The sequence below is a fragment of the Haliotis cracherodii genome, unplaced genomic scaffold, assembly GCF_022045235.1.
Source record: "Haliotis cracherodii isolate W230 unplaced genomic scaffold, xgHalCrac1.p SCAF_27, whole genome shotgun sequence".
NCBI lineage: Eukaryota > Metazoa > Mollusca > Gastropoda > Lepetellida > Haliotidae > Haliotis > Haliotis cracherodii.
Genome location: NW_027266283.1, coordinates 4,130,008 through 4,145,542, shown reverse-complemented (window position 1 = coordinate 4,145,542; position 15,535 = coordinate 4,130,008). Strand labels below are relative to the sequence as shown.

Genomic DNA, 15,535 nt, shown 5'->3' with positions numbered 1-15,535 from the left:
ACCAGCAATATTCCAGCTACATGACGGCGGTCTGTAAAAATATCGAGTCTGGACCAGAAAATCCAATGATTGACATCACCAGCATCCATCCACGCAATTGAGATCGATGACATGCATCAACCAAGTCAGCGAGTCTGACCCACCGATCCCGTTAGTCGCCTCTTACGACAAGCATTGCCATCTTTTACGGCAAGCATGGGTTGCTGTAGACCTATCCTACCCAGGATCTTCCCACGTCTTGGGCACTACGGACAGAAGAGGTCATGATTTAGATAATAACATATAAGCTACGTGCCCTTGGAATTGTGAATACAGTTCCGATTCTTGTCAGGGAACTTTTAACATAGATTCACGAGGAACAAATTGCATCAAACATCTTATCAATACATCAATGTATTCGTAACACAAAGTTTTGATATTCTTAAAGTAATATTCGGAATACTTACACTGTTTTAGATCTTTTATATATTTCTGGCTTAAAAACGAAACGGTCGTGACACCCGCGTTTGTACGCTCCGATCACACGCACTTATGGACTACATTTGAAAACTGGTGCCATTTTGGTTATACTTTCCATATACAGAGCCTACTCGATTGATCAAAAAGATACTTTTTAAAAACAAATCTTGAATAAAGTAGACACAATTTTTGGATAGCAACTTCTTCATTTTACTGTAATTCCGATGTTCCGGTATAGATCCTTTTAAGTTTTAAAGTATCAATTCGGTATAGTGAGTGAGTGAGTGAGTGAGTATGGTTTTACGCCGCTTTTAGCAATAGTACAGTGACTGTCATATTACGGCGGGGGACACCAGAAATGGGCTTCACCCATTGTACCCATGTGGAGAATCGAACCCGGGTCTTCAGCGTGACGAGCGAACGCTTTAACCACTAGGCTACCCCACCGCCCCAGTTCGGTATAGTTTTAAGGATCTATACTGAAACGTCGCAATTACAGTAACATAAAGAAGCTGTTTATGTATAATAATTGTATCTACTTTAAATCTTAAGTAGAACATTTTGCATCCTTGGGATTAAGCTCCCCGTGGCCAAGATTCGGGTTCTCGGGATGAGTTGACTGCATGTCATTGTACCCCAAGGGCGCTGGGCGCTGCTCATGACATCAACCACTGGTTTGTCCGGACTATTTCTGACTGCGGCCTAAAACAACATGCACACACGTGTCCTCACCTCCACTGTGTTGTACGATGTCAGGTTGTCTATGGTAGGACTGCGGAAGTTGCCTTTGATGCTGTGGTTCCTGAAACTGTCTGTCTCGTCTTTGGCGCACTGGTTGACCGCCCACAGGCTCCGGGGGGAGCTGAACCACAGCTGGAGCGGGTCGTAGCGTCCCCCTGCCCTCGCCAGCATCAGCAGCCCCTCGTCAGCTGAAACTAAACACATTTAGTCCTCAACACGGGCTAGTGTTCAATATGACCGCCTCCGTGGCCTAATGGTAGAGCGTCCGCCCGGAGAGAGGAAGGTCCTTTGTTCAATCCCCAGCCGCGCCATACCAAAAGACGTTAAAAGATGGTACTTGTCATTACCCTGTCTGGCGCTCGGCATTAAGGGGCTAAAACAAGGACTGGTCGGCTCGGAGTCAGTATACTGTGTCTGAGTGGGGTATTCAAGTTAAACTGCGGTATGGTATCTCAGTGTGCTAGCACTATAAATCGGCATCAGTCCGGACTAGTACAAGCAGCCACACACACATACATATAAGTGCAATAATCTTGGACGCGACGTTAAACCCCATTTCACCTCACCTCACCTAGTGTTCAATATACAGAGTTTTTGTTATTATAGATAGGATTAGTGTTCAATAAAATAGCTCATGATATGACGGGTAGGAATTGTATTCAATACAACAGCTGTCGAGATGACATATCTGAATTGTGCTCAGGGCAACAGCTATCGATATGGGAGATTGAAATAGTAATCAGTTCAATAGCTGCCTGTACGACAAATCGGAATTGAGTTCAATACAATATCTGTAGATATGGCAGATTGGAATTTTATCCATTACAAAGAATCGACAAAATCGATTTCTTCCTATTTTTTCTGTGTTTTCTGTTCTTAGTGATTTCCGATCAAAATAAGTTACCGCCTTCGACGGAAGTTTGTTTGTTTCTTTGTTTGTTGTTTACCGCCGCAACAAGGAATATTCCACCTGTATGGCAGCAGTCTGTAAATAATCGAGTCTGGACAAGACAATCCTGTGACACCATGAACATCGATCCACGCATTTGGGATAAGATGACATGCATCAACTAAGTCAGCAAGCCTGACCACCATTAGTCGCCTCTTACGACAAGCATGGGTTGCTGAAGACCAATTCTAACCCGGATCTTCACGGGTACCCTGGCCTGACACTGGCTGACAAAACCGCATTGACTCAGAACACGTGCACGGCACAAATTATTGTAAACACAAGACGTCAACGCCAAAGAATCACCAGTCTCGATTATCTGCTGGAACAGATTCAATTGGGCGTAATGGTCAAAACATAAGGGGCGGTCGGGTAGCCTAGTGGTTCGATTCCCGACATGGGTACAATGTGTGAAGCCCATTTCTGGTGTCCCCGCCGTGATATTGCTGCAATATTGCTAAAAGCGGCGTAAAACCATACTCACCCACTCACTCACTCACTCAAAACATGGATGAAAACACATACATCTTATTGATAGTATGCAACCATTATTGGAGAAGAATGTGGACCAGATAACGCATGCAAGAACAACTTTTTGTCTCTTTCATTCTTCAACCCCATACAAAATTATATTAAAGTTGTCTTTATCATTTCGTTCCCTTCACGCTTGGCATGACATATTATACAAAATAGCCCAACTAACCCATTTCAATATACAGTATAGTGATGAACAGGCATCACGATCAATTGCCCACATATATATTAGGACAGACAGACAGATTTATTTCACATATGTAGCCATAAGGCCAATAAATACAATGCCATTTTGTCACAAAACAAATCGTCGTGGAGCACGGGTCTGAATAGATGTGACCCGTGACCCGTAATAGGTGACTATGCTTGTCGTAAAAGGCGACTAACGGGATCGGGTGGTCAGGCTCGCTGACTCGGTTGATGCATGTCATCGTATCCCAATTGTGTGGATCGATGCTCATGATATTAATCACTTGATTGTCTGGTCCAGACTCGATTATTTACAGACCGCCGTCATATAGCTGAAATATTGCTGAGTGCGGCGTTAAACAACAAACCACCCAACCAACCAACTGAATAGATTTACACATCTGAGTTGTATTAATATTCAGTGTTTCGTCTACTTTCAAAAAATGCAAATTAGAAAGGAATGTGGCTATTTCACTGTTCATTAACTGTACCGATTTTCTTGGGATTCGATACGTATAATTAGGAGATTAACGTACAGTGTTTGGAAATTAGATTAATGCTAACGTTCGGGTTAAAATGAAAGTTAGAGACTATCAATTCGGTCTAACATCAATCTAATCTTCAAACATTGTATGCTTATCTCCCTTATACCATGACCGATTTTAAATCGAACTCCGTTCCGCGGAAGACAGTGCGTAATCTGGCATGGCAGGAGAGGCGAATTGAACTCGCCAGTGAGATGGGTGGTAGATGTCTTTTGCTGTGTTTTTTAACAATGTAAAGTAAACTAAATATTCGTCAAAAGAAAAACAACAACATTTTGTTCAAGGAGTAAAACTAGCAATAGTCTGGTATTTACAGAATAACAATATAAAACATTGTGCTAAAGTTTGCCAAAGACCTGTACTGCCATAAAATGTATAAAAAAATAAACAATAAAAAGGGAAGCAAGGTATTTTATGAAGCCCTATTAAACCCTAAATTTATAAAACATGAGTGTTTCAGCAAATGGGAAGATTTTCTTGAAAAACAGTATACAGATACAGAGTGGACAAACTTTAACCTTATGGCAAAAAGATGTACACAAAGTTCTGAATTAAGATGGTTCCAGATTAAAGTTATGCATACTATTTTAAGTACCAACTGTTATTTATTTAAAATTGGATATGTTGAATCGCCAGTTTGTCCATTATGTAATGAACCATCTGAAACAATAACTCATGTATTATTTAATTGTCACTATGCTGCTGATATATGGACGAAATTTTCAGATTGGCTTGAAAACTATACAGAAGACAGAGTCAATTTTTGTAATGAACACATACTGTTTCGGTTTAAAGAGAAGAAAAACAATTCGCTTAATGCAGTCATTATGGTAAGAAAATCTATGCTGTACACATTTCATGGAAAACAAGTAAAACCAATCTTTTTATTAATTTAAAAAGAAATACTTCGATATCATGATATTACAAAATGTATTGCATATTCAAATTGTAATTATGCAAGTTTCCATGCCTTCTGGTCTTAATATTTAGAGACTCTGTATAGCTATGATATATGATCTGTCCATGCTACAAACATGCCAATATTGTCACAATAATTCCATGCACACTCTATGTATGATATTGAAATGGAAAATATGAACAGATGGAAAATGGAATAAATAAATTTAAAAAAAAATAAAAAATGCTCAATGCAAGAATTGACGCTAGAAGCCAGCTTACTGTTTGGTGTGCCGTAGTACTATATACTATACCCCCTGCCAACACTACATGGAGTGGCATGGCCTACTTATTTTCTTGGAATTAGTTGTTGACAGTTACGCAACAATTTGAAATTTGGAAATAGGAGAAGCTGCCTGTTTTTACATTTTGTGCAAGATTGAAATTTGAAATGACAGTGGGGAGGATTATTGACTGACTGTCGAATCTGAACCCTGCAGAATCGACGAATAGTTCTGTTTCTGATCGGCCCACGAGTCAGTGTTGTAACTTATCAAGGACTCTTGATTTTTATGTCTAGTGAGTTTGATGATTCCACGTGCCTCTACCCCGGGTTGCGACAAAAGAGTGACAGAAGTGGCCCTAACACAATGATTTGTGTAAATGTCACAAACTTGGGATTCCTTGGACATTGTTTTCATCATCTGGGACAACATCTTCCCGAGGCAAGAGAGTTAACTGACTTAAAAAGTCCAGTTTCCACCCTTGCCGAACTAGGCTGGAATTACTAGGCTCGATCGTAGCGCCACCAGTGGCTATTACCGGTTATGTCCCATTTAAGCCTCTCCTATTGACCAATAAGATTCCATCACTTGCGTTTGCTTCACAAAAAATGGTGGCGCCCAGTCAGGATGATCTGATCGATAATCAAGATCTATATTGTGATAAAACACATCTTACATCACAAAATGCATCAAATCACGTAAGCACCTTGATTAAAAACATGAAAATATCTGCTGACAACGAGTTGGCGGTGCACATGCTTTGTAAATCATGCAATCGATCGAAATCTGCACGACAGTTTACGAACTGGATTTCGATTTCGGTGCGCGATTTTTATTAGACTATGCATAGACTCGTTAGTCCAGCCGAAATGTAACTCCATAATACCAGCCTAGTTTGGCAAGGGTGGAAACTGGACTTTTACAGTCAGTTAACTCTCATGCCACGGGAAGATGCTGGGACAGAGGATTGTGGCCAAACAGTTTTAAAGTGGATCACCAGTTGACAGTTTGGCGGGGAAGTCGGTAGAAAGCGGGTGGTTCAATTTTGACATGTAGGCACGAGGGAGCATTCGGGGTTTTGCTTGACCCTTATCTCCCCAGCCCCCTGTGTGACCTTTGGTGGATTCCGAATGGGTCCTGGTGATCTATCCCAACATCGTCTGATTCCATTCGTGACCCACTCGTGTTATTCCGGGGCAAGCCGAATAGCGACTCGTGCCCATCTCATGGCCATTTTTGTGACCGGGTTCTGTCTTAGCGCAAACGGGCATACCTAAAACAATTGTCAGCTCGTTGCGTAATGGTTCACATATTATTTCCCCATTTATTATATATACTGCAAATACAATTTGAAGCACATTGGGACGTGCGGAATTATACAGTATGATCGAACACATTTAACTGTTTCTTGGGTATATTTTTAGATGCAAGACATATGTAGAATCAAACATTATTTCTGAGGGATTCTTTGACGATGAGCTTGAAATAATACTCGCATTCTGATTGGTTTGTCGTATTTTCTCACATAACATTCATCGATAGGGGGACGAGTCTTCTTGCAGGTTACGGAAAGGGGCGAGTGGTGACGAATGTGCTTGCAGGTTACGGAAAGGGGCGAGTGGTGACGAATGTGCTTGCAGGTTACGGAAAGGGGCGAGTGGTGACGAATGTTCTTGCAGGTTACGGAAAGGGGCGAGTCGAGATGAAACGAAACAAATGTGTTTTGAAACAACGATTTTTATAAATGGTCTATGACAGACACGTATGCAGTGATTTGTTTCTTACACACCTTAAAATCGCCCAAATGTAGCTTCGAATCGATACATATTGTGTCTATGCTCGTGTTTGCAGAGGCGCATTGATACATGACAGGACAGTCATGACAGACCTCATCATTCGTGACCAACTCGTGTTATTCCGGGACAAGCCGAATAGCGACTCGTGCCCCTCTCATGGCCATTTTTGCGACCGGGTTCTGTCTTAGCGCAAACGGGCATACCTAAAACAATTGTCAATTGTTGCGTAATGGTTCACATATTATTTCCCCATTTATTATATATACTGCAAATACAATTTGAAGCACATTGGGACGTGCGGAATTATACAGTATGATCGAACACATTTAACTGTTTCTTGGGTATATTTTTAGATGCAAGACATATGTAGAATCAAACATTATTTCTGAGGGATTCTTTGACGAAGAACTTGAAATCATACGCGCATTCTGATTGGTTTGTCGTATTTTCTCACATAACATTAATCGATAGGGGGACGGGTCATCTTGCAGGTTGCGGAAAGGGGCGAGTGGTGACGAATGTGACCTCATCCGTCTTAATGCTTACTACTCATACCTAGTGTGACTCTCCATGGCAATCGTTTGTGCCATATCTGTGGACTGTCAAGGGAATATCAACTCGATAAGATCAAATTTCATCGAGGCTGAATTCGACTGATTGACGAGAAGCGTATCAATGAACTACGATCAGGAAGTAGTCCGTCATAATCTGACCTTTGGTCGTTACCATGGAGTAGCCAATGACAGACCTGGATTTGAATCTCACACATGTTTGTTACCACATGTTCTCTCCAACAGGTGTGTAAGATGATACGATTCAACCTCTTTCATGAAGTCGTCGTGTTTGTTGATGACTGTTTCCTATTTATATTACAACTCTGTTTAAAACATTTATTTCAGAACATATATCATTTTTATATAATTACAATATTTTATATTAATATTTGTAATCGTTGAATTCTATTTCTTCCACGATACACTGTTGTTTTTATGTAAATATCGCTCACATTAAAACACACACACACACACACACACACACACACACACACACACACACAGCGCTCACACCGACTGCATTGCAGAAAATCACGGAATTCATCAAAGCATTCCAAGACCGAGCTTACAACAGGAGAGAAAAAATGCCAAGAATTGTAGCGCGGCTAAGACGCGAGCAGTAGCACGGGTAGGATGTACACCTGTACACCACGCCAGTAGACTATTGATTCTTCTTTCTAGAGTTGCTTATGAAAGAATTATCAACAGACCAGGATATAAATTCTCCGTTTCCATAGCAACACATCAATAATTTAAATACAGTGAGTTTTAACGTCTGGGTGCGATATCAGTTTCCATACATACGTTCGCCGTTAGAATGCCTGGGTCGACGCGTGAGCTGAAGATGGGCATCGGGTATGTTAGCATTGAAGTAAAAACAATTATTACAAAATAGGCACTTTGTTGTCATGGTTACACACAGAATAAGCATAAGCATGTAAGACAACGCGGGGGGTGGGGTGGGGGGGTCTCAGTCACTCCGTGAAAACGCATATAGTGGTCTCTCTGAACTGCTTCTTCTATTTAGAGATTGAAATTGTACTAGTGTTTTATGGGCTGAAGCTAAAACTTTCAAGTTTCAGTATTGTTATCCATTGCAAAAGAAGCGCAACATTTTGACCGCAATACGCATAAAAATGGCATGAAGCTATCCTGCTCTGTCCTGGCGAGTGATTGTTGTGAAGGCAGACGCCATACGGGATGAAATTGAATTCATGTGGGAAATCCAACCCGGGATTTCGGTATAACCCACTAGGCTACACCACCGCCCCTGATTGGTTGGTTTGTTGTTTAACGCCGCACTCAGCAATATTCCAGCTATACGACGGCGGTCTGTAAATAATCGAGTCTGGACCAGACAATCCAGTGATTAATATCATGAGCATCGAGCCACGCAATTGGGACCGATGACATGCATCAACAAAGTCAGCAAGCCTGACCACCAGATCCCGTTAGCCGCCTCTTACGACAAGCATAGTCACCTTTAACGGCAAGCATGGGTTGCTGAAGACCTATTCTATATTCTACCCCGGATGGTAAAGCGCGTGCTCGCAGATCATGCAAACGAGACACATTTAACATATGGGCTACCTCTTGCTGAGTTCTACCAGTTTGAATCATGAAAATAGCCCTGAGGCGTTCATCACGTTGTAGACGGCCAATCTGATCACATATAATGCATTAAAGCATGGGTAGAGAGCTTACGTGTTGCTATGAAAAATGAAAATCAACAATACTTATGGTTCAGAGCTATTGTGACCACATTTCACTGGTGTCAAAATCAAGACTAAACCCCTACCCACGTGCACGGGGGAATTGCATGGCCCACGTACAACGTTTCGGATGGGTTGTGGCTTCACCTTTTGGTTCCGAATCCGGTTTATATGTGGCGGTTATTTTTCAAAGGTGATCATAATTGTGCCGAGCGATCATATCCTTTTTATTTCATTACCTCTATTTGGGGGAGAGTATATAAGACAGTTAGACCATAGACGTGGGCAGTCTTACTTATGCAGACCGCTTCCGTGGCCTAGTAGTAGAGCATCCGCCCGGAGAGCGGAAGGTCCGGGGTCATACCAAACGACGTTAAAAGATGGTACTTGTTGTTACTCTGTCTTCCGCTCGGCATTAAGGGGATAAAACAAGGACTGGTCGGCTCGGAGTCAGTATGCTGTGTCTGAGTGGGGTATTCATGTAAAACTGCAGCATGGTATCTCAGTGTGCTAGCACTATAAACCGGCATCAGTCCGAACTAGTACAGGCAGCCACACACACACACACACACACACACACACACACACACACACACGTGCATGCACGTCGCTTTGTAAGTGCAATAATCCTGGACGCAACGTTAAACCCCATTTCACCTCACCTCTAAAATATGGAACATATATTGTTCTTTTATTGTGATCTGATCTATCAAGATAAATTTGTTGCAGCAGTAAACGTACATCATAACAAGGAGAAGCATATTATTGAAAATTAATGTTCTATTGTTGTGAATCATATTTGACGTGAGAAAAATAATTAAATAACCGGTTCTCAAGGACAATGAAACACACTTACCATTAGAGGTCGTCCATACAAGGAGAATACAGATGCAACTGACCAAGTCCACCTTTGAGTGGATCTCCATGGTGATGAGGAAACAGCGAACTAGCTCTCACAGCTACCCAGATTAAGCCATGGTAACTTGAGCAGACATGGCCGATTGCAAAATGGCGGCCCCAAACCAGAAAGATTGTAGGATGAAGACAAAGATGAATATTTAATTTCAAAGGATAGTGTTTCATTCGAAAGGTTAATATATTGTGAGGGTGGGGAGCTAATGTGAATCTTAATGTTGTCCTGCGTTCATGGTTTACAAAACATTCATTATAGAAACATCCGCTTATCATTGTACTGGTGTTTTTTTGTGCAGATAACAGATTACAGGGTGTGACACTCCATCGTCACCAAATATCAATCAGTCAATCTTTATTCATGGTACCGATGAGGCCGAAGGCCTATGGTATATTGTCTTGGGCGTGTTAAAATTTTATACATTTTCTTAGTTTCACGGCATGAGAAATGAACATAGATTAATTTCACATAGTTTCTGTACAATCGCATGTCATTAAGTTACAAAATTTTAACCATTTTGGTTGTGGTAGAAATAGTTATTTAGATATTTTGCTCTTTGGGCATAATACACTGGACATACACATAAAAAGTTATATTCATCTTCAATACAATCAGTTTTACAAATCCTACAAAGCCTCTGTTCTCTTGCAATACCTACATATCTACCTGTTTCAATAAATTAAACGTAAGCATTATTATGGAGATAAAATTGGTATTGCAGAAATATTTTTTTTTACAGCGAAAGGATTATTGCCAACGGGCTATCAGCTTTGACCAACCCAGTCGACAAGTATGCTCTCGCAACGAACACACACGGTGTAATTTTAAACTCCACACTTTTTCGTTAAAAATGTGTTGTGGTGTTCAATTGGGTTGAAAATAGACCTCCACCCCAAATACCACGCTGCAATTCAACATGAATACCCCAGACACAGGGTGTACTGACTTTGTGCCGACCAGTCCTATTTTAGCCCCTTAATGGGGACCAATAGGCAGGGTAACAACAAGTACCATCTTTTGACGTCACTTTGTGTGACGTGGCCTGTGATAGAAACACCAGCCTTCCACAAACCGGGCAGACACTCCATCCAATATTATGTTTGTGAAGAGAGGCGACTTGTTGGATGGAGAGCTCACGTTCTGGAAGCTGATTAAATGCATTTGATATCGGTGTTGCTCTTGATACAGTCACTGGTTTGCATTGGCCAATATTGCTTATTTTCATGTCGTTGTGATACAGCTCGAATGTCCATCTGTTGCATTAAACAACTTATCTATCAGGCAGGTTTTTGTTTGTCATCTGTTTAACGCCACCCACCAATATTCCAGCTACATGATGGCGGTCTGCGAATAATCCAATCTGGACCAGGCTATCCAGTGATTGACATCATGAGCATCTATCTTCACTATTGGGATACAATGACATGCATCAACCAAGTCAGCGAGCCTGACCACCCAATCCCGTTAGTCGCCTCTGACGACAAGTATGGGTTGCTGAAGGCCCATTCTAAGCCGGGTCTTCACGAGGGGAGACAAGCATGGGTTGCTGAAGGCCCATTCTAACCCTGATCTTCACGAGGGGAGACAAGCATGGGTTGCTGAAGGCCCATTCTAACCCGGGTCTTCACGGGGGGAGACAAGCATGGGTTGCTGAAGGCCCATTCTAACCCGGGTCTTCACGAGGGGAGACAAGCATGGGTTGCTGAAGGCCCATTCTAACCCGGGTCTTCACAAGGGGAGACAAGCATGGGTTGCTGAAGGCCCATTCTAACCCGGGTCTTCACGGGGGGAGACAAGCATTGGTTGATGAAGGCCCATTCTAACCCGGGTCTTCACGGGGGGAGACAAGCATGGGTTGCTGAAGGCCCATTCTAACCCGGGTCTTCACGAGGGGAGACAAGCATGGGTTGCTGAAGGCCCATTCTAACCCGGGTCTTCACGAGGGGAGACAAGCATGGGTTGCTGAAGGCCCATTCTAACCCGGGTCTTCACGAGGGGAGACAAGCATGGGTTGCTGAAGGCCCATTCTAACCCGAGTCTTCACGAGGGGAGACATGCATGGGTTGCTGGAGGCACATTCTAACCCGGGTCTTCACGAGGGGAGACATGCATGGGTTGCTGAAGGCCCATTCTAACCCGGGTCTTCACGTGGGGAGACATGCATGGGTTGCTGAAGGCCCATTCTAACCCGGGTCTTCATGAGGGGAGACATGCATGGGTTGCTGAAGGCCCATTCTAACCCGGGTCTTCACGAGGGGAGACAAGCATGGGTTGCTGAAGGCCCATTCTAACCCGGGTCTTCACGAGGGGAGACATGCATGGGTTGCTGAAGGCCCATTCTAACCCGGGTCTTCACGAGGGGAGACATGCATGGGTTGCTGAAGGCCCATTCTAACCCTGATCTTCACGAGGGGAGACAAGCATGGGTTGCTGAAGGCCCATTCTAACCCGGGTCTTCACGGGGGAGACAAGCATGGGTTGCTGAAGGCCCAATATAACCCGGGTCTTCACAGGGGGAGACAAGCATGGGTTGCTGAAGGCCCATTCTAACCCGGGTCTTCACGGGGGGAGACAAGCATGGGTTGCTGAAGGCCCATTATAAACCGGGTCTTCACAAGGGGAGACAAGCATGGGTTGCTGAAGGCCCATTCTAACCCGGGTCTTCACGGGGGGAGACAAGCATGGGTTGCTGAAGGCCCATTCTAACCCGGGTCTTCATGAGCCATCAGGCATGTAGGTATAACTCTATAGTACCTGGGCCCACTTGCACAAAGTGATGTTAGCACTGAGATGATCGTAACTCCCAAACTTTAACATAGGTTTACAGTAGTGGTCGCGCTAAGATCGCTTTGTGCAAGTGGGCCCTGGTCGGCTTTGCTGAGAAAGAAAATAAGGAATATGGGTAAACATAAGATGAAATACTAGTCAACAAGCTTGCCATGTCACTGAGATGCTGACTACTTTGGTTTTGGTGCAGCCCGTGAGAAGCCTCCCAAACAAGCCACCCCTAAGTGATGCTACCCTTCCAAAGTGGCGGATCACAACTCTGTGCCTGGTTCATGGTTAAGGACGGGTTCTTGAATATTGGTGTGGGTGGGCGGCAACAACGAGAGATTGGTCTTAGGTGTATTACAGTATTATATTTGGCCAACATGAAACATTTTTTCATTCTTCTCCCCCCACCCCTTCCTCTGAAATACATTTTTCTTACCCTCACGGGCCTTTCACATATTTTTGCCCCCTTGGTTGAAGGTGCCCGATTCTATTCACTCCACACTTAGCTGTCAATATATAATAGTGAGTGAATATGAGTGAGTTGGGTTTAACGTCACTTTTAACAGTATTCCAGCCATATCACGGTGTGTCAGCTCAATGTGGGAGAAAAGCCCAAATTGATGCAGGTCTCAGACGTTTACCACTTCGGTGAAACCCACGAGCAAGGGTATGGAGCTGACAAACCTAGAAACACAATCGGACCGAACCAGGATTCGAACCCACTATCATAGGTTTCTGACATGCCCAAGGGATGCAACTCTGTACAGGGAATCGCGGCGCCACCCGTGCCCCCTATATATAATAAAGTAGGGAACCAACCTTGAATTTTCAAAATAATCACAAAACCATTCTGTATTTAATAACTTTTATAGGTTTTATTTTTGTACCATTTTTTTTCATATTTATGAGTAAACAGTGATACGACAACAGGAAGTAGATTAACAATCTGAACATTTTCGGTTTGCCGGGTAACATGTCAAAGATATAAAATCTGTATCCAACAAAATAAATATTCATGATTTATAGTAAGGGAATGCTGGAAGGAAATGAATTCTGTAAAAGAACATCATGTAGGGAAGATCTTAACATCACACTTGCAACCCCTAGTTTAGGGTAAGATACATTTTGGCAATAACAGAAATGCTCATGGTGTTTTTATTCTTGCCACTTTGATGCTGGTACCTCACTCATTGAACTGGCAATAAACTTGGAGCTGAAGGGAAAGTCAATGTGATGATAGGCGTTTGACTTGTGGGATATGTGAATAGTTTGACTTCTTTAACAAACACTTGGAATTAACGCAATGCAGATGCTTAATTCCTAGTGATGTCATGATTCAACAATACATCGGTAACATTCACAGACTATACGATACCTGAAACAGAACTAACAGTATTGATCCTGAAATGATTCATCTTTTATTTAATTCTGTATCACACATCATTTGACTCATATTTCATGTGTTTATTTTCGGGGGCATTTTCAAAACAGGAACTTTCCCATTTTGTTTAATAATAGAAAATATTTATGATGCTCCAGTATTATCTGAAATAATGTATTGATTGAATGCGATATTTCAATTTTCAAATATGACACCAGATATTCAGGGAGTTTCAAGCCTTTTTAAAATAGTGTTTATGCCCCATGAAATATTCAAATTCATGCAAAATTGCAGTGAATTAAGTAACGCGATATGTATCACATCGTGAACAAAGTATGGTATTGGGAGATAGTCGAATCATGACAATTCCCTAACAAATAATTCATAATAAATATATAATATCACAAGCTCTATGATATTTAACAAATGCCAAACATTTGGGTGTAAAATGCTGGTCTTTATCGGAAAAAGACAAATACTGGAAAATATCCTTGTCACTATCAATACAACAACATGGGCGTGAACAATTAACACAGCATTTACTGTGAACCCCTTTAATACACAAACCTGCCTTCTGGGCAACTAATATCTATATATCGTACATACACACAAAAGACATTACTCCATAATCATGATTTGCTAATCCACTACTGTAGTGAGTCAGTGAGCGAGAGAGTGAGTGAATGAGTGAAAGGGTGAGTGAGGGAGTGTAGAGTGAGTGAGAGGTTGACTGAGTGAGTGAGTGAGAGGGTGGGTGAGAGGGTGAGTTAGTGAGTGAGAGGGTGAGTGAGTGAGTGAGAGGGTGAGTGAGAGGGTGAGTGAGTGAGTGAGTGCGTATGGTTTTACGCCGCTTTTAGCAAGATTCCAGCAATATCACTGCGGGGGACACCAGAAATGGGCTTCACACATTGTACCCATGTCGGGAATTTAACCCGGGTCTTCGGTGTGACGAGCGAACGCTTTAACCACTAGGCTACCCGACCGCCCCGAGTGAGAGGGTGAGTTAGTGAGTGAGAGGGTGAGTGAGTGTAGAGTGAGTGAGAGGGTGAGTGAGTGAGTGGGAGGGTGAGTGAGTGAGTGAGTGAGTGTAGAGTGAGTGAGTGAGAGGGTGAGTGAGTGAGTGAGTGTAGAGTGAGTGAGAGGGTGAGTGAGTGAGTGAGTGAGTGAGTGAGAGGGTGAGTGAGTGAGTGAGAGGGTGGGTGAGTGAGTGAGAGGGTTGGTTGGTTGGTTAGTGAGTGAGTGAGTGAGTGAGTGAGTGAGTGAGTGAGTGAGTGAGTGAGTGAGTGAGGAACATCTACACCAGGAGGGGTTGTAGATGTAAGAATGTAAGACGCTAACAGGTATAAAAATATAACAATGAAACATTTGTCATTGGTTTGATACATCACCAAGTGATCCATCTATTGGACGGTGTATGACATGTGTGGGTATACATTGATTAAACATATGTGATGAAAATTACACATTTGTCTAATAAAGACAAGATGAATATGAGATAAGGGCAATGAAATATAAAATGCAAAATATTCAAGTTTGACGTCTCACCTGTTGGTTTCGATTGAGGTGATACTGAATTCCCTCAACCAGAAAGTGGACAGCTAAATACTTCTCTTATAGTGCTACACCTTTATCTGTCTTGGTATCAAACATGTCTTGCAAAAGAAATATTATGTGTTTAGTTTAGGCTGAAAGTCCAGTTCAGTGTGGACTAAAACAAAGTCCAGCTTAGTGTGGACTCAGACAAAGTCCTGTTCAGTGTGGACTAAAACAAAGTCCAGCTTAGTGTGGACTAAAACAAAGTCCAGT

At 42.5% G+C, this 15,535-nt stretch overlaps 1 protein-coding gene across 1 annotated transcript in view; it reads right to left on the bottom strand.

Moving 5' to 3' along the window:
• LOC139473193 (serine-rich adhesin for platelets-like) overlaps nt 1–9,586 on the bottom strand; it is a 31,335-nt gene extending 21,749 nt beyond the window's left edge. The window contains exons 1-2 of the mRNA XM_071255711.1: nt 9,517–9,586; nt 1,192–1,388 (exon numbers count right to left, since the gene is read on the bottom strand). Of these exons, the coding sequence (XP_071111812.1) occupies nt 1,192–1,388; nt 9,517–9,586 (267 nt within the window). The remainder of the gene's footprint in view (nt 1–1,191; nt 1,389–9,516) is intronic.
• Nucleotides 9,587–15,535: the final 5,949 nt, after the last annotated feature.